The sequence below is a fragment of the Rosa rugosa genome, chromosome 5 (genome assembly GCF_958449725.1).
Source record: "Rosa rugosa chromosome 5, drRosRugo1.1, whole genome shotgun sequence".
Taxonomy (NCBI): Eukaryota; Viridiplantae; Streptophyta; class Magnoliopsida; order Rosales; family Rosaceae; genus Rosa; species Rosa rugosa.
The window spans coordinates 9,253,629-9,273,088 of NC_084824.1; the positions used below are offsets into that span (position 1 = coordinate 9,253,629).

Below are 19,460 nucleotides of genomic sequence, written 5' to 3' on the forward strand. Positions count from 1 at the left end.
GTTTTCAATATTCAGAAACAATTTAAGATAACAAAGCTAGAATGATCGCAGTAGCTCAAACTTTTGTTATAGTTGTATGTCTGTGCTTTTTACTTGATTCTACATTTACACGGTGAGTACAGAAATTCGATAACAACTTTGTTGTACAAGTATGTTCCCTGAGAATTAAAACTTTCTGTAATTTTTGCTCCATCAAGCCAGTAAGCCAATCCATGCATCTGAGCTTTCTAAAATTGCACTTCAGACGTTCCAAAAAATGGGAATATGATGCCGCAGATTCTGTTCAAAGCAGCATGGCATTAGTATGGAGATGGAGATGGCATCACTATAACAACTTCAATGCTGTATACTTGTACAACTTCCTTCACAGCTGTACCCGATGCGAGTTTCTACTTTCTAATTATGTGTCGGCTGTAAGAAAGTTGCTTGGACCTCTAGCGTCCATACTGCATTTCATCAGAAATTAAGAAACCAAAAGTGAAAGATCATGCCACTGCATCAGCTTGTCTTCTAGTTAGTCGTGCATAGAGGCCATCCTTAACGAGCAGCTCACTGTGACTGCCGGCCTGTGCAACAGAGAAGATGTATCAAGAGCAAACATGAGGGGAAAACAACGAATATCTGAATTATGCTAAGAGGTCATGGGATGTGGGAATTCTTCGGAAGTTCAAATATTGCTTTTTACAAATATAAATGGAAAAAATAAAAGAAAAATTATGATGGACAGTACACGCAAAAGATAAATCGAGTACTAACCTCAACAATTCTACCATTATCCATGACCACTATCCTGTCAGCAGCTTGTATGGTGGAAAGCCTGTAAAGAGTGACAAAGCTGACATTCAGTATCAGCATTAAGAGAATCAGAAGACAGTATATTAGAGAAACCTACCTGTGAGCAATTATTATGACACTTCTCCTCGTTGTCTTGTCTTTTCTGACAGCACGAAGAACACCCTGGAGATAATAAGGAATGGTACATCAAACTTAATCTTTTAAACCTTTGGAGGATTGGGATGTGGGAAGCTCTTTGCCAGAAGTGCTTACCCTGACATTGTGTTCACTCTCTGCATCCAGTGCACTAGTTGCTTCATCAAGGATCAAAATAGTTGGGTCCCTAAGAATGGCCCTCGCAATGGCAATTCTTTGCTTTTGCCCCCCACTGAGTAAATCATCATCAACTAGTGTTTGATAACCTTTGGGCAGTGATAAAATGAAATCGTGTGCATATGCCTGCTTGGCAGCCCATTCAACATCCTCCTGCCTGATATCTCTAGTGCATCCATATCTAATGTTTGAACTAATGTCTGTGCGAAACAGTTTGGGTTCCTGTTTACATTCCAAATATAAGACAAAAAGGTCCACTTAACCTGCTAATTTTCATGATGGAAATAAATTAAGAACCTGTCCAACAAATCCAATTCTTTCCCTCCACCACATGACGTCCAACTCTTGTAGAGGGCAGCCGTCAATCAAAATCTGAAATCAAAAGCGATATTGAGGGGAGATTGCATTTAAGCAAAAAAGATTATTTGAAGACCAACACCGCCAATATCATAAAGCCTTCTGATTCTCTTTATTTCCTTTGGTTACTACTGATTGAAGCTAAAAATGATTTACCTGACCATTTGTTGGCTCATAGAGACGGAGCAAAAGATTCACAAGTGTGCTCTTTCCACTACCACTAAGACCAACCTATAAGATTAGAGGTTGCAAAATTAAGTTCTCAACTTTACAGGGCATTATAAGAAATCAATAAAAGAGCATCAGCAACACTTACAATAGCAACCACTTCATTAGGTTTCACGGATAAGCTGATATTTTGCAGTACAGGGACCTGTTCAAAGGTCTTATTATTCTCTTTTTAACTTAGCATCATTAATCGTGTAACCAAACAAAGAATCATATAATCAAATTCATATTCAGCTAGGATAGTCAAACCAAACAGGTGAAAAATAAAGATTGTCAAACAAAGTACTCTAGATAAACTTAGAATTGTGATCCTTTTCGTTTATACAACTACAGACATAGAAAAATAAAATCTAACAAGTTGCAGTAGAAATACAGTAGTGGGGAAGACCGGAAAACACAAAGTAAGCAGATTATAGTTAAAAAAATTTAGCTTTATAGGTGTGCTCTTGATATGCAGACATGAGATAAATACTTCTTGGGCAGTGTATGCTCGGCTGTGAAACAGGGAATTTTTATGAACATTTTTGTCTATATTAACAGTATTCAGACTGCTCCGAAGTGGTGGACCACGGGGAATATCAGAAACATGGCTGTCAAAAGAATTAACCAAATCATATATTTTAATAGGGAACTAACCGTTGGCCTCGATGGATAATAGAAAGAAGTGTTTACAAACTCAACATTTCCAACCAGATTTTGCAACTTTGATCCTGCCACAGAACATAAAAAATAAATTGAATTAATACAAGAAGACTAGTAGAACAACTTCAAGTACATTAATACTGAAATACGTAACGAAATAAACAATAGAAGGCCCCAAAAGTATGAAACGTAAGTTTAACATGAAGGCTGAAGCAACATCTTAATATAACAGTTCCATTGAAGTTCATAAGTTTCTTGCCTTTTGATATAAATTGGTCACTGGGCATGAGATCCATTAATTGGAAGACTTTTTCACTTGCCCCAACAGATTGCATCAGATTGGATAAATTGTCACCCACCCACCATGTTGCATAAATTAACCACTCACTATACAATATAAACTTCGTCAGTTTCTCTGCTGTAATATGACCAGATAGAATAGACATCCCTCCAAGCAGCACAGCAATGACCTAGAGATCGTTTGTGCAAATAAAAGAAAGAAATCAATGACAAGAAGGTAGGATCAATAAAACAAAATAGAAGCATTCTAATTTGTTTGGTCATGAACACAAAGTCACTATCTCAATTACTAAAATCATATCAGTTCAAAACCACTGAAAAATATGGACCTGGGTTGAGTGGTAAAGAGCGTTGAAGCTCAAGTTCCAAAAACCATACGCAGCACTTTGCCGTATGCTTATATCAGCTAATTTATCTAACCACAGTTTGTACCTAAAGACCACATAGAAAAAATACCTCCGTTAACCACTAATCAAATACATACATACATGATTTTCTTGGTTGCCTATGCGGCTATGCCAACATTTATTACCTACATTGATACAACAAAGGAGCAATAAAAATGTTTGACAGGGTATACAAATGTTTAGCATTTATACCTTCCAAGTTCTTGTTTTTCAGTTCCATAAACACGGACAGTTCTCACCAAAGAGAATGCCTCTTGTGCAACCTACTTGAGATGAAGAAAATTGTGAACATTTAAACAGGTTGCGATTAAAATCTTCAAAAACAAATCTTAGCTAAAATTACTTATTCTACCTCATTGGCAGAAGCAGTAAACTCCTGAGTTAGTTTTGCTGCCTTCTTCTGGTACCTACAAGAAAGTAAGAGGTTTAAGCCTCAACTTTCTCAAATATACAGTAAGAAGATAAAACGAACAGGCCTTAAGAGCAACAAAATTTTGAAAGACATTATGTGAATTCTCTGCATTTAAATATCAATTTCTTCTATGAAATCGTAGGATATCTTGTTGTTCTGAAACCTCAACACCAAAAGACCCATTATTTCCCCGTCCTTGTAAAGCAAGTGACATCAATTTGCAACTTATTATTGGCCTTCAAGAGAATACTGATCTCTAATGTCATCCATTCTTTTCTTGCTAGAATCCACTTCATAGCCTCATATTGACCAATAAATTGAAAAGTGACATCATTTTGGTTCAACATCTATAGGAAGGATAACTGACAAAACAGTAAAATAGTCTTACCGGCCATAAACCAGCATAATTGCTGCTAGAGTAGAACATATCACCAACACAGATAAACCAAGGGGACGTGATAAAACTAACAAGTAGATCATTGCTCCTGCTCCCTGGAAAAGAACAAACGAAAATGGAAAGTAAATCACAGAATAATTAGGCAAACTCAGAATAGATGGATAACTTAAGCAGTGAATTTACCTGAAGAACATTCCGCAATATGAAATTGAGATCATTTCCAATGACTCTTGACACTTGCTGACAATCTGCCCCAAGCCTACTTGTCAAATCACCAACTGTTTCAGTGTCAAAAAAGAATATATCCTGCAACGGAGAAAACTGCAGAATAAGTCAAACAATACCAACATACCTAGATGGTTATAACTTCACAGACAGAAGCAAACTATCTCAAATTACTATTTTTAAAATACACAAAAATGTAAGTTATTCAGAACCTGAACAAGAAGTGAAGAGTATAGTGTTTCCCTCATGCGCTTGACCTGAAAATGACATTAAAGGATCCACTGAGAAATAGAGAAAATAAAAATTCTAAATAAATAAATAAATAAACAAATAAAAAGGACCAAGACAGTATTTATTCATGAATAGTGATGTGACATAGAAGCTTATATTCTCGAATTCGCATTGCATAAGTTGATCCAATTCCAAGAGTACTGATGTCATTGGTGAGTCTTTATACTTCAACCAAGTGATTTCAATTTTAATTGCATTTTCAAACTCACATTGGAAAAAGATGAAAAATCATGGATGCGAAACTCACAAGAATCATATTTGCAATGCCAAAACAGCATCCTCGCACACCACTGAAGTGCAAAAACAGAGTCCAATGTCAGCATTATATTAAATCACTAATCCATGGAGATGGTTCATATTTCAAAATATCCAAGTGAAACGTTTCATTCATAATATGCAAAGACTTCGTCAAAGAAAAATTAGACGGTAAAAAAGCAACTATTTGAAATGCAGCTTGGAAAAAGAAGAAGGGAACTTAGTCCATACAAGATTTTGACCTGCATATTCCTGAAACAACACAGAGAATCACCAACAGCCTCACATTGTGCCGAAACACGGCCACTTCGCCGCTCTGCGCCGAGAAGATTGACGCCGTCAAGTAATGCGGTATCGATATCTCCGATAGCTGAAAGCACCCATGCACAAACAACTCTCAGTAGGAAAACGATTTCCGGAAAAAGTTAACTATACACTTCGGAATTAGATAAAAGCACGAACCGCGGCGACAATTAGGGCAGAGAAAGCGGCGAAGATAACCCAACGGTCCTGAGAAACCAAGCCCCACATGCGAGTGAGCGCGCGCGTCACAGTCACCGGCTTCGCGAAGATACTAATTTCGGCGTCATCGGAGAAGTTCCACCAATCTCCGCCGGGCAAAATCGACCGGAGAAAACCGAACAGTCGCCGGAGCCGCTCGAATAGCTCGACCTCGGTTTCGTTGGCTCTATCGTTTTCCTTTTTGTACTCCTCCGCCGCGTAGCCGTTAAAGGAGGCCGATTTGAGCGGAGAAAATCGAGACCGTCCGGCATTAGAGAAATGAAAGGAGAGAGAGATCCTTCGGCGGTTGGTTCTGGCGGTGGAGGTGAATTGAAGAAGTTTGTGGTGGTGTTTGGGGTGAGGGGAAGAGAGAAATGGAGGTTGCGAATTGCAGAGGGGCTGAGCCATAGTGGAAAGAGAGAGAGGCATTTGGATAAAGCTTGACTATGGCGTTTTTGAGCTTAAAATTTGTTAAATACTGTGGTGCTGGTTTGTGTCGTGGAGACGAAGAAGATGTGGAAGTCGAGAGTGCACACAAGGACTACTCGACCCTTTGCGGGGACGTCTGACTTATTAGGGAAAACCTCCAAAAGAGCCCGCATTATATGGCGTGTGGTAGGCCTTCACGCAAAACACGACGACTTCAACACCGTCCTTTTCACCTACAATGGCCAAAATTACGGTAATTATTTTGAATTTAGGAAAAATAATTTTAGAAATTTTATCGATTAATATATTGATAAATAGAAGAACACTCTAGAGCTAACTGGTTATTATGAAGCTAACCATTTTTTAGACTAATTTTTATGTCACATATCTACATTTCCACCGTTCAGTATTTGTTTTTGGCCTCAATGAGTAGATTACTTCTGAAAATTTCCAACTAAATTGATGATCGTTTGGGTATTTATAATCATGATTTACTAATTATGAACATGAACGGTTCAGGTTTGATAGATTCGGTTCGTCCATTGATTTGATCTAGTTTCGAATCCAAACAATCATCAATTTGGCTCAAAAGTTACAGAAATGAACTACTCATTAAGACCTAAAAATAAGTACTGAACGGTAAAAATGTCGATATGTGACCTAAAAGTTAGTCTAAAAAATAGTTAGCTTCTTAATACGAAGTTAACCGGTTAGCTCTAAAGCATTTCTCTTGATGAATATTGATAAATATTAGTACCTAACAATGAGTGATTTGTGATGGTAATTTGGTTTAGTTGTATTCGTGTTACTAAAGTTTGATTTTTATTAACACTAAAATGGTGAACCATCCTGTCGTTAGTGGAATTTGGTTGGTTTGACGACCTACTATAAATGGGATAAGCTATAAAACAAATAAACATCAGTCGGTCAAACTTTATCAGCTCTGTGCACATTGAGTGAAGCATTATACAAACTAGACAATGATTAGTGTGATCGATGTTTGTCTTCTTAATTTTATGGTGCATATATAAATACTTGAGATTTATTTTCAATAAAAGAAATAAATACCAGGTAAATTACTATAATTTCAAGATTTCAGTTGTTAACTTTACAGTGGCGAACCACCTGATGTGGTAAGGTTAGTCGAGCGGCCTAGCATGGAATCCTCGTGTCTAGGGTTTGAGTCCCAACTCCCACTAGTTTGAGAGGTTTTCGGGCTCGTGTGATTGCAACGAGGTATTAGTCTGACTTTATAGGGTTATCTTTGTGGAACTTGGCCCGAATACTAACTAAATAGGAGTGTTACTAACTAGCTCGCTAATGTAACCGAGGATCTGAGGTGTCTTGCTACCTTACCCAATATATTAGGGAAAAAATAAAAATTGCAGTGGCGTGTTTCCCTGTGACAAGTCAAAAGCTACTGTAGTCGGCCCACGGCTCTACCCTGTGAGGCGCCACGTTCACATCCTTGAGAATAGGATTTGCCCTTTACCAGATTCAGAATCTACGCCCTCAAAATTTGAAATTTCAAGTAATTAAGCCATAAATGAAGGATTTTTTAGTCATGAGAATAATTAAACGACGCCAATATCTCTGTCACAGTCTTTTCAGCGGGAATCTCAGATCTCACTCCTCCCTCTTTTATCTCTCTCTTTCTTGACTCTTCCCGGCACCAATGGCCGTACTTCTCGGAAACCTAGCTCTGCTACTAGACGTGACCTCGCCTAGGACCATATTACCTGACCGCAAGACTCGTCCGGTGGCGCTGGACGCTTTATTGAACCTAAACCTCAGCCTGCCAAGGAGAGACCCTCACAATCACAGTCAAGCATATAACGGCTTCATCGCCGCCAAGGGGTTTGACTCGGACGGCGGCGAGACTCGGAGCCAACGAGTCGTGGCTCGGGGGAAGGCGAATTCGAAGGTGAACGGGGTGGACTTTGGGAGGGACGAGGAGGGGAACGGGAATGGATTTGGGGAAGGGGATGGGGAGGAGGAGCCGCCGGCGCCGTTGGATTGGGAGAAGGAAATGCGGCGGAGAGTGAAGGAGATCGAGGAGAGGAAAGAGCTGGAGAAGAAGGCTGAGGAGTTACAGAGCCGGATCGAGGAGGATTATGAAGATGATGGTAGAGAAGAGACGGAGGAGGCCAAGCGGATGAGAGTCAGGAAAGAGCTTGAAAAGGTCAGCTACAACTCTTTGAGCTTAGAATAGAATAGATGAATATAAATTGTAGATATGATCTGTTTAATTTGTTAAGCCAGAATTGTTCAATTGAATAGATTGAGATGTTTTTATTTAATTTGATTGTTAAAAGTTCAATTGTTTAGATATGTAGCTTCTAGGTAGCTTAGTTGGGTCCAAAAGTGATTCAATGGTTTCGATGTGTAGCTTCTTCGTAACTGAATTGGGTAAGAGAAGGATTCTTGAATAGTTCATTGCTTTAGTTTTGCAATAGTTGTTGTAATAGGGTTTGATTGGTTATGTTGTTATGGGATGAGAGCAGGTGGCTAAGGAGCAGGCAGAGCGAAGAGCCACCGCACAGTTAATGTTCGACTTGGGGCAGAGGGCTTATGGGAGGGGGATGTACGGTCGCGCCATTGAGTTCCTAGAAGGAGCACTGACAATCATTCCAAGGCCAACGTTATTTGGTGGTGAGGTAGGTTAACCTGCCATGACTTTGAGGATCTCGTTTTGTTAATTTTGCAAATGCAACATGTTTGATCAGTGTGCTAATGGAATATGGTGTTATGGTTCAACAGATTCAAATTTGGCTCGCTATGGCCTACGAGGCTAATAAGCGCCATGCCGATTGCATTGATCTTTATAAGCAATTGGAGAGCAAGCACCCCAGTGTCAGCATACGACGCCAGGCTGCAGAGCTTCGCTACATTTTGCAAGCACCAAAGATCAAGATTACCCGGGAAGAGATGGTAACCATACCACTCATTGGTTCTAGTTATGACAGGTATTGGTCCTTTATCTTCAACCATGTCATGATGTACTTTGCCTATGGTCCATCTTTTATTCTGTCAACAGTTTTTGTGTTTCCTCTGTCCTGCATAGAGCTATCCTTCTCTTGTTTAGAGTTCCAATTCTCAGTCCATACATAAAACGCCATCATATTTTCAGCTCTTGTTTTCAAACATCACGTATGCATAATGGGAACAAAATTGATCAGTAAATCTTTGTTTAAACAGTGATATCAATAATAAGAAATTTGACGAAACTTGAATCAGGATCCATGTAGGATTGGTTAGGGTTTTGGAGTCTGTCTGTAATCTTGCTTTGACCTTTGCTTCCACATGCACTTTTCAATTGGTTGAATATTTTCTTCCTTTCCCAACAAACACTTTCTTGCACAAATTGGACAGGTCGATGAAGTTGTTTCTATCTTCTCTTAGTGTTTTTAGGAAGCAAGAGTTGGCAAAACTGTTAAGTAAACGAACTGAAAAGAAACAATTATATGTATTTGCTAATTCATATTTTGGTAGATTTGGTCATTTCTTGCAACTCTTCAAGAGTTTGGTTGACTAATAAGTTTATTTGATGCGTGAGTACTGCAGCTATGCTGGAACGTGGAGTGATAAATACAAGGACAAAGATCAGAGGAGCAGTGGGACGGTAACCAATCAGATTCCATCGTCGAAAGACTATTTTGGGGACTTCATGGTCTGGCGACCCCCAATTGGATTGGAGAAAAGCCAAGCTTTCTGGATAGCCTTGACATTATGGTTGGGTTTAGTTGGAGCTGCAGTCTTTCTTCAAAGTTGAATTATGCAAGTGTTGTAATTGTATTTGTGAGTAATTTATGTGTTTACCATGTTATTCATGTAATTATTTGTTGTTGATGTAATTAACACGCCAACACTTTGTATATTTCATGGTGATAATATTAAATGTCTCAACTTCTTTTCTACAGCTTTAGAAGTCCAGCAGATAAAAGAGGAGCACACAAACGAGGAGTAAGAATGGAGGGATATTTTTGACTTGTTGAAAAATAGGGAGGTGTTTTTTTGGTAAAATAGTATAGTTTTCTAGTAAACATGAGGGTGTTTCCGGTTGTTAATAGCCTATGAAAAAATAGTTCATGGAGAATCATTTTTGTTACCTGCTAAGAAGAATGAATATGAGGTTATATGAGTGATAATAATAAACACAGGTTTGCTCGGAACAGTTTTGAGGGACTGTGAGGGACAGATGCATCTTAACCACATATATAAATATAAAAGTATAAATTATAACACCTTAAAACTGTGCATTTATTTTCAGCCGTCAGATTCGCTTGTCCCTCACAGTCTCTTAAAAACTGTCCCTTAAGTGACCATGCCTTATAATAAACATGATATGAGCATGTCTTTCAGTTACTTAATATGCACACCACGCTTATGATCGATCTTTAGTCTGGTGCATCCATCTCACATGCATGTTGATTAGTGAAATTCTAGCCACAATTGATCATATAGAATCACCCTTCCAACATCTTACGAGCAATCGCTAACCATGTATATTGCACTCTCAATTCTCAAACAATGTGGTGGTGTATACATCAACCACAACAAAATCTATTGTTTGCTTTTTATCCTTTTTTTAATGTTATATAATTTTAAGATATTGGTGTAAATTAAAATTTTGTAGTATTGTAACCCTATAAGGGTTAATATGAAATTGGTGCCAAATTTCATCAATACTACCGAATTTTAGATTAGATCACGGATATGGTGAGGAGAGATGACCAACATGATGAGAAGGAATTAGTGTCATCACAGACCATCAACTGAAGACGACCGCGGTTATATCTTTCTCTGTTAGGATCTCGCTTTGTTTTCGCTCCTCTTATAACTGAATTTTTTGCGGCTAAATACAATATTTTTTTTGGAGTGAAATTCACACTTCGGTTTTTATATCTGCGCTCCAACTTCAATTTTCGTATTGTTTTATTAATTGAAATTTCAATCTTACTTTCTTATCAAATTGAAATTGACTTAAGCATTGGAATGTTTTTGTTTTACCAATCCCCTTATTCTCTATAATTATTCATCCATGTTTCTCACAAATTGTGGAGGAAATTTTTTTTTTTTGTTGATGGATCTTTGTTTGGAGAATTTTTGTTTTAACAATTATATAAATATTTTATTTTCTTATTCTATCAATGCAATTTTTTTTACAATATCGTGAGAAAGGGATTTAAATTCCATGTTTCTTTTATTCTCATATTTTTTTTTTAAATAAAGGGCTGATGTGGCTGTCCTCAAGCCTTAATTAATGAAACTGCCGAATACAAGGGGGGACATTGAGCCTAAACCCCATATTACAATACACATATAGAGAATGTCATGAAATGATATCAAGAATCTCTACTAAATAAATGTATTCATCCATGCACCAACTAGCAAAGAGTGCTCTACTTGCTACTCTATTTGCTTTAACATAGCGGTGACATAACAGAAAGATAACTCGATTACAACATAGCATAATTACCATAAGCACAACTTTCCTTCTATGTTATCCCTGGAGGATAAATCCGAAGACACTTGACTTCACCCTGCCACTCAGCTTTCTCATATCTTATATATACTAACTTCGTACAACAGTCATTTCACCCAAAAAAAAAAAAAAAACTTCTTACAACTGTTATATGTGTGTGACAAACGTTGTTACCTACAGTCTCAACTTGATTCTCTGTTTAGAGATGAGGAGCTTTTTTGGGCTCAACGGTCTAAGGATAAATGGCTTTCTTTAGGTGATAAGAATACTAAATATTTTCATACTCATGGTACTATAAGACGAAAGAAAAATCAAATCCTTAAACTGAAAAATGATCTTGGTTGCTGGACTAATGACCAATCCCGAATTGCTGATATTCTAATTACTTTTTTTTAAACATAGATTTTCTCGTTCTAGTACACTGCATCATGATTCATTATCTTGTTTTCTTTCAACTATTGATCCTTGTATTTCTCCTGAAGATAATCCGTCCTTACTTGCACCAGTTATGTATGATAAATTATTTTCTGCTGTTCAAAGTATTGGTTCCTTGAAAGCTTCAGGTCCGGATGGGATTCATGCCTTATTTTATCAATCTTTTTGGAGTCAAATTCGACAACCATTATACAGGTTAGTTACTGATTTCTTTAATCATAATCTAGATCTATCTTTAATTAATAAAACCAATATTGTTTTAATTCCAAAAACTGAGAATCCAGAAACAGCTAATCATTATAGACCTATCAGCCTTTGTAATGTAGCTTATAAAGTGATTAATTACTAAGATTATAGTGGCTAGACTCAGGCCAATTTTTCCTAAATGCATTTCACATAATCAGGGTGCTTTTGCCCCAGGACGTTCTATCTATGATAATATCCTCATTGCACATGAGATGTTTACCTCTTTTAACAGGAAGAAATGGCAACTTGGGTGTATGGCCATTAAATTAGACTTGGAGAAAGCTTATGATTTCTTAAATTGGGACTATTTATTAGCTTGTCTTCATTCTAGGGCTGGGCGTCTGGACCTAAAAAACCGAATACCAGATTCGAACCGAGCAAAAAAGCCCGATTCGGTTCGGTTTTGATTTAGAAATTCTCGGTTCGGTTTAGGGCCCGACCCGAATATATTTTCTCGGTTCGGTCTCGGGCTTCAAATATACAGAGACCGAAAGCCCGAACCGACCCGTATTTTGTTTCCGTTGCCACTTGTCTGTATATGATTGGGTGATATACTAAACCTCCCAAGCCAGCTCCTCCTCCTCCTCCTTTTAAACCTCCATAGACTGGACCCGACCTTCAGACTATCGCCGAACTCGGATTTCTAGAATCCTCCTTCTCCCCCTCAAAGAAGCTAGCCCGGATCTTCGACTGGACCCGCACCTTCAGCAACCCGTCGACGGCAAATCACCACCTCGTTCCAAATCGGCCTAAGGCAGCTCCCTAGCTCACCGCCACGACGAGGAGTATTGAAGCTGAAAAGGAGAAGGCTAGCCGTTTTGCCCACATCGAAACCCGATTTGCAAGAAGAAGAAGAAGAGGAGAGGAGGGGTCAGATTTTGCGTTTCAAATGGGGGAGACGTGATAGTTTATATCTGGGATTCACTTTCTCTGGTATTTAGGCAAAGCCACGCTGTGTCTGTTTAATACCACACCTATCAACTTTTTTTTTTAAAGCTGCTGCTGGTACCACACCTCATCTTTGTCTCTATGTTGCTGCCTCACTTCCCAAGCATTAAAGAAAAGAAAAGTTGTTGCAGCTACCAAGGAGAAGAAAAGAAAGGACCGGGTGGAAGAAAACAAAAGAAAAGAAAAGCTGTGGTCTCCACCACCAAAAAAAGTTGCCAAGAATGAAATAAATATAAACTTTGCACGTAAAATGATGAGAGCATCTCGTGCTCCAGTGGTTGGGAGTAAGGCTTTCGTGTAAGAGGTCGGGGGTTCAAACCTCGCCTCTTACCGAATTTTGTGTATATTTTGCTCAGAGCTGGGAAACTGGATTTTGGGCCCGAAAAGCCCAAAGACCGAACCAGCCTGTTTGGAATCGGTTTCTGTCGGTTTCCAGTTTTGAAAAAGCCCGAACCGGTCCGAACCGATTGTTTCGGGTTCGGTCTCGATTTTACCAAATTTCGGGCCCGGCCCGACCTGAGCCCAGGCCTACTTCATTCTTTTGGTTTTCATTCCAAGGGGATTCAACTTATCCATTCTTGCTTATCTACAGTCTCCTTCTTTATTCTTCTTAATGGTTCTCATCAAGCCTCTTTTAAACCCTCTAGAGGTATTAGACAAGGTGACCCATTTTCTCCTTACCTTTTTATTTTGGCTATGAAACCTCTTATTAGAAGTTTTAATAACCTTCTATTACCCCTAGAACTCATATTGGCCTTTTAACTTCACCTCACGGTTTCAAAGTCTCTAGCTAATCTTATGTTTGCTTATGACTGTTTAATCTTTGTTAGAGCAACACATTCAGCTGCTAAACATATCCTTTCCACTTTAAATACGTTTTCTGAGGCTTCTGGTCAATAAGTGAATTATCATAAGTCTATTATCTATTTCTCTTCTAATCTTTCTGCTTCCATTAAAAGAGATATTTCTGCTTACCTTGGCATCCAACATAGAACTTCTATTGGAAAATATCTTGCTGTCCATAATATTGTTTTTTGGAAAGATCCTTTAAATACGAATGAACTCGTTTCAAAAATGCAAAAGAAGTTAGCAGACTGGAAAGCTCAGACTCTCTCTAGAAGAGGTAAGTCCACTCTTATCAAATCCAATCTTACTGGCATGCCAAACCATATTCTCTCTTGCTTTAAGTGTCCAAATAAACTTTCAAATAGAATTGATAAAGAATGTAGTAATTTCTTCTGGGGTCATTCTAGACCACCTATTGCTTGGTCTCAAGTTTCCCTGCCTAAATCTAAAGGTGGGTTGGGAATTCGTTCGGCTTCTTGTTTTAACAAAGTTGCTTTAGCTAAATTAGGTTGGAAGATTTTGACTCAACCGCAGAACTGGTGGGTTCAATTGGTGTCCAAAAAATACTTACTGAGGTCTACTTTTCTGGAAACTGGTAAGAAGTCTTCTAATTCTATTGCTTGGAAAGGAATTTTAGATGCTAGAGATTTACTTTCTCAAGGCCTTAGGTGGATAGTTGGAAATGGAGAATTGATTCTTTTTTGGTCTTATAATTGGGTTTTTCCATTTCTCTTTCTAGTCTTATTCCTATTCAAGATAGGAATCGGTTAAACTATTCCCTTAAAGTTGCAGAGTTTATTCACAATCATACTTGGGATAAACTAAAACTTTCTTCTCTTTTACCTTATGATGTTGTGGACAAAATTTTGGCTATTCCTCTTCCAATTTATAACTATCTAGACTCTTTTGTTTGGGGCCCTTCCAGTTCAGGTCTATTTAGAGGACACTGACCTTTATGCAATTTATCACCTTTTGACATAGGTGATTCACCAGATCTGCATTTCTCTAAACCAAACCTCTGCAGCATCTTATCAATATAGTTTTTATGAGACAAACCAAGTGTGCACAAGCTTCTGTTTCTGGTAATCTCAATTCCAAGAACATAATGCGCTTCGCCCATGTCCTTCATATCAAAGTTTTGCAGCAAAAACTCCTTGGTAGATTTCAGTAGATTGATATTGCTACTGGCGATCAAAATATCATCTACATATAGGATCAAAAACACCACTTCACTCCCACTGACCTTGCAGTATATACATTCATCTAACTTATTCTCTTCAAATCCAAACTTGGTAATGACTTCATCAAACTTTAGATACCATTGTCTGGATGCTTGTTTGAGTCCATAAATGGACTTTTGAAGCTTGCAGACCTTCTTCTCATCATCAACAAATCCCTCTGGTTGTAACATATATATCTCTTCAAGCAAACTTCCATTTAGAAAAGCTGTCTTGACATTTATCTGGTGCAACTCCAAATTGTAGTGTGCCACCAAAGCCATGATCACTCTGAATGCATCCTTTGTTGAAACTGGAGAAAATGTCTCATTGACGTCAATACCTTCCTTTTGATTATATCCCTTTGCAACCAATCTAGCCTTATGCCTCTCTACCTTTCCAGTTGCATCCTTTTTGGTTTTAAAAACCCATTTGCAACCTATGGGTTTCATATCTTCTGTTCTATCCACCAAAGTCCAAACTTCATTTTTGGACATGCTTAAAAGCTCATCCTGCATTGCCATCTTCCATTGCTCACTGTGCTTTGATTGCATAGCTTCCTTTAGTCACACAGGATCTTCTTCCCCCAAATCAAGGTCAGCTTCAGTTAAGTACAACTTGTAGTCATTAGAAATTGCTGGTTTTCTGGTTCTGGTAGATCTTCTCACTACTTCTGATGTACTAGCAATATCAATTTCTGAGTTTTCCACACTTTCAAAATGGTGAACTTGATTTTCATTTACTGCGTTTTCATTCTCAGATGCTACTGCTTCTGCAAGTTGTGTTCCATTGTCTAGGACTGGTGTAACACTGCAATCCTAATCTGGGATTGATACATTGCTGCAGTCCTGATTTAGGATTGAAACATTACTGCAGTCCTGATAGACGAACCATTCTTCCATATTTTGATGTGCTTGTTCTGTGCTTGATCCTTCATATGTCTTTTCAATATCATCAAATATTTCATCATAAAATGTGGCTATGTGAGTTTCAAAAATTCTAGTGCCTCTTCTTGAGTTGTAGAACTTGAATCCCTTCGATTTTTCTGAATAACCAATAAAATGAGCACTGATAGAGAGTGAGTCCAACTTATCATTTTTCTCTATATTACAGACTCTTATTTCTGCTTTACAGCCCCATACATGCATGATTCAAGCTAGGCTTGTATCCACACCAAAACTCAAAAGGAGTTCCTTTAACAGCTTTACTTGGTGTTCTATTGCATATGTAGTTGGCCGTCTTTAAGGCTTCCCCCCATAAATACTTTGGAAGCCCAGATCTTGGAAACATGCTCCTCACCATATCCATTAAGGTTCTGTTTCTCCTTTCAGAGACACCATTCTGTTGAGGTGTGTACGGTGTTGTATATTGAGCTTTAATGCCACATTCTTCCAAATACATGGCAAAAGGACCTTTGTGTTGTCCTTTCTCAGTATACTTTCCGTAGTATTCACCACCTCTATCCGATCTTACCATTTTGATAAGTTTTTCAGTTTGTCTCTCAACTTCAATTTTGAATACTTTAAAAACATCTAAGACTTCAGACTTTTCAGAAATTAAATAAACAAAGAAATACCTAGAAAAGTCATCAATGAAGGTGACAAAATAACAATTTCCACAAATGGTTTGGACTGGAAAAGGACCACATACATCTGTATGAATCAGTTCAAGCAAGTTTTCAGCTCTTTTAGAACCAAAATTTCTAGCATTAGTCATCTTGCCTTTCAAACAACTCACACAGGTTTCAAAATCACCAAAATCTAATTGAGGTAAAATACTTTGTGTTTGGCTCCAATTTTGCTGCAGCTGGTCAACAGTCTCTTTTCTTGCGCGGGCGTGCCAGCACCGTTCGGGTGCGGTCGTCGGGGGTGTCCCTTGACCTGACTTCTATCAAGCGATTGTAGACGAGGAGAGCACCAACCTCGTCGCGGGATTCTTTCTGCCTCGTGGTGAGGACTTTGCTGAAGTTTCTTCTTGTTCACAAGTCGATACTCAATATTGCAGATTGAGCAGAGCGAAATCACCGGGAAATGTTGAGATCTTGCTAAAGCGTGACTTTAGCTTGGCTGGGTTGCTAGGGCGTTACCCTTGCTTGGCTGGTTTTGTAACCGTTGTGGTCGCGGCACTACCGTCGGCTCCCGAGGAGACTAGGACTGAAGCACGTTGACAGAGGGTTTGGTGGCACTGAAAGTCGGCTTCTGAGAAGACTAGGACTAGGAGTGTGATCACCGGTAAGAGAAAGAGAAAGAGAGGGAGAGGAGTTGCTCTTATAGAGGTTTGCTCTAGAGAGAACTTAGATCATCTTAGAGATGTTGTTGTTGAATGTGAATGTGTATGTTAAAATGAGAGGAGAAGGTGTTTATATAGGGAAGAAAAAGAAGAGTGAAATGATGAGTGGAAGAAAAATAATGAAAGTAGATCTAAGTTCACTTGTAAAATATGGAAAAGATAGAGAAAAGATGAAATGAAAGCAAAGCATGAAGGTGCAGCAACATGGAAGTGGTGATGATCTATTAAAGAGATTGTAGAAGAAAAATATATCCAAGGAAAAAGAGAAAAGCATCTAGCTTTCTTCATGTGGGTAGGAAACATGAACATGTGAATATTGAGCTGGTTTTAGGTCAGTTTCTGGCCCTTTATTCCTTCAATTATTTCTCCAACAAGACTTCATTATATGCCTTCGACTTCTTCATATGAAATGTTCCACTATGAGTGTAGATCATCCTGAAAAATTTTCAGATTTTTATTCCATGTGGTTTGGCCGAAAATGCTGCTGGACCTCTTACAGGTCCAGTTTTCCAGTTTTGCTTCTGTAGAAACTTGGGCTGATTGTTTGAAGGCCTTCCACTCAAAAAAAGCTCTTGCAATCTTCATAAGAAATGATCCTTGGGCTGTCTAGAATGGATCTGGAAAGTTTCAGCACATTTAGATTTCATTTGGTTAGTCTGCCACCCCTCCTTCCTTGTTTAGCTCGGTTTCTCCTAGCCGAAGTAGGAAAATGTGCTAAAGTTGACTTTTCATGTTTCCATGCTTCCATGCTTTCATAGTAGGCTTTATTTAGCCTCTAAATATATATTTCGAACTTGTCGACAATATATAGCTTGAGCCACTGACATTGGCTCAATTTCTCCAAGACGTGCCTTGTCAGGCCAAAATGTTTATTTTGGGTCCAAACATTGCCCCCCAGACCTCGAAGTCAAAGGTCCTCGTCTTGACTAAAGAGGTCTTGAATCAGCACTGCTCTTATAATGTCGTTGCTCCAAAGCCACTTGTATTGGCTTGACTAAAATTACTTGAACAGTGGCCTCTCTCCCTCTTAATTATACATAGTGAGCATACATATATTAATCGCCAGTCTTCCTTCGCGAACCATCCTTTGCGAGGCCATGTAATTAAAACCACTTCGCTGCCAACAATTCGCAACACAGATTTCGCCACAATTATTGGCAAAAATATTGATTTGACCTCCTCCACTGCTAATACCATACTAGGCATATTAAATGCCTCTTGTATATGTGCCCAGACCAATACCAATGGCCTCTTAAGTATATTAGCAAGTTCCAGCCACTATTAGGCAAGAACACAATTTTTTGCATCCTCCGCGACGCACAAATTTGAAACTCTTTTTGTATTTTTGTATTTTTGTATTTTTGTATTTTTTTTATTTTAATAAGACATTGTGAATCAAGGTTTAGACATGCGGCCCAAGTATAGTCGTCTAGACACAAATTTTCTTTCAAATCTTTTGGGCAACCTTACTGAAATGGCCAGGTGGGGGAGGGCGAACAAGAGAGGCAGAATCCATTTTGACATGAGCTACTCCCACATAGTGGTTTAGGCCCATTTGCACGCACTTCTGGATTCAAGAACCTGTCATGAACGTTGTCCCCTTTCTAGACACCATTTCACATAGGCTATACTTACTAAGATGAGAAAGGTCATAAGTGTGAAGACAGTTCAACAAGTGTTAATAAAAGCCGCCCTTAACCTTAAGGGACCTGAACTAGGCACCAATAAGGAGTTTAGGCCAATATTAACAAAAGAGACTTCACCTATTCCGTTATGATTCACAAATGACGAAAATAAAAATGAAAACTGAAAATTGACAGGAAATTTAAAAACAAAGAAAGAATTTAGCAGCACTATATTTGGCTAACCTCCAGAAGGCCACGGAGGAGGCCATCTATGCTTCACTCCAAGCTCCGGTGTATCAAAATTTGTAGGGTAAAAATTCCTCCTGTAAGAGCTTGTAGGAAAAGAACAAAGATACTTCTTGTTGAAGAATTTGGAGGAATTTGGCTCGTGAGAGGGGTATTCTTGCCCCCCAAGTATCTTTGTTGGTTGACGAGGCATGATCTTCAATTGCAATTGAGGAGATGAAGATGTTTCAAGATCGGCTTTGTCGCCAACTACCATGTCATAGAACATGGTGTCTTCAGGATTAGCCACAGATTGGCCATTATAGACAATCACTTGCTGATCTGAATTCTCCACATCAAGAGCTTCACTTGCTGGATAATTGTAAACAAGAGTTAACTTGTATTGATGATACTCAAATTTACAGTTGTGAAGGACAACTTGGCCACTAGAATAATTGTTCTGGCCATTCATGCAACGTGGGTTGTAGATGTGCCCTCCACATATATCAAAGCCACCGCTTGGCCTTGAAGAATATATGAAAAACTTCAAGTTGAATTGATTAATAAAGCCACAGATTGGCTTCTGTAGACCA

At 38.6% G+C, this 19,460-nt stretch overlaps 2 protein-coding genes across 3 annotated transcripts; one reads left to right on the plus strand and one right to left on the minus strand.

Annotated features, from left to right (window-relative positions):
* Positions 1–42: 42 nt before the first annotated feature.
* LOC133713130 (ABC transporter B family member 26, chloroplastic) lies at positions 43–5,687 on the minus strand. The gene is made up of 18 exons (XM_062139250.1): positions 5,084–5,687; positions 4,864–4,991; positions 4,614–4,656; positions 4,288–4,332; positions 4,034–4,156; positions 3,842–3,945; positions 3,394–3,448; positions 3,234–3,304; positions 2,964–3,066; positions 2,594–2,804; positions 2,329–2,402; positions 1,781–1,837; positions 1,621–1,695; positions 1,405–1,479; positions 1,048–1,329; positions 893–957; positions 757–817; positions 43–566 (listed from the first exon to the last, which is right to left on the minus strand). The coding sequence occupies exons 1-18, from the start codon at positions 5,549–5,551 to the stop codon at positions 486–488; spliced, it is 2,121 nt and encodes a 706-aa protein (XP_061995234.1). The 5' UTR covers positions 5,552–5,687; the 3' UTR covers positions 43–485.
* Positions 5,688–7,159: 1,472 nt separating this feature from the next.
* LOC133712174 (uncharacterized) lies at positions 7,160–9,606 on the plus strand. 2 transcript variants are annotated; one of them, XM_062138256.1, is made up of 5 exons: positions 7,160–7,733; positions 8,056–8,208; positions 8,312–8,517; positions 9,116–9,349; positions 9,472–9,606. In XM_062138256.1, exons 1-4 carry the CDS (start codon positions 7,227–7,229, stop codon positions 9,321–9,323), a joined length of 1,074 nt encoding a protein of 357 aa, XP_061994240.1. In that variant the 5' UTR covers positions 7,160–7,226; the 3' UTR covers positions 9,324–9,349; positions 9,472–9,606. The 2 variants fall into 2 exon arrangements, with proteins under 2 accessions (XP_061994240.1, XP_061994239.1); XM_062138255.1 differs by lacking the exon at positions 9,472–9,606 and having other exon boundaries at positions 7,161–7,733; positions 9,116–9,470.
* Positions 9,607–19,460: the final 9,854 nt, after the last annotated feature.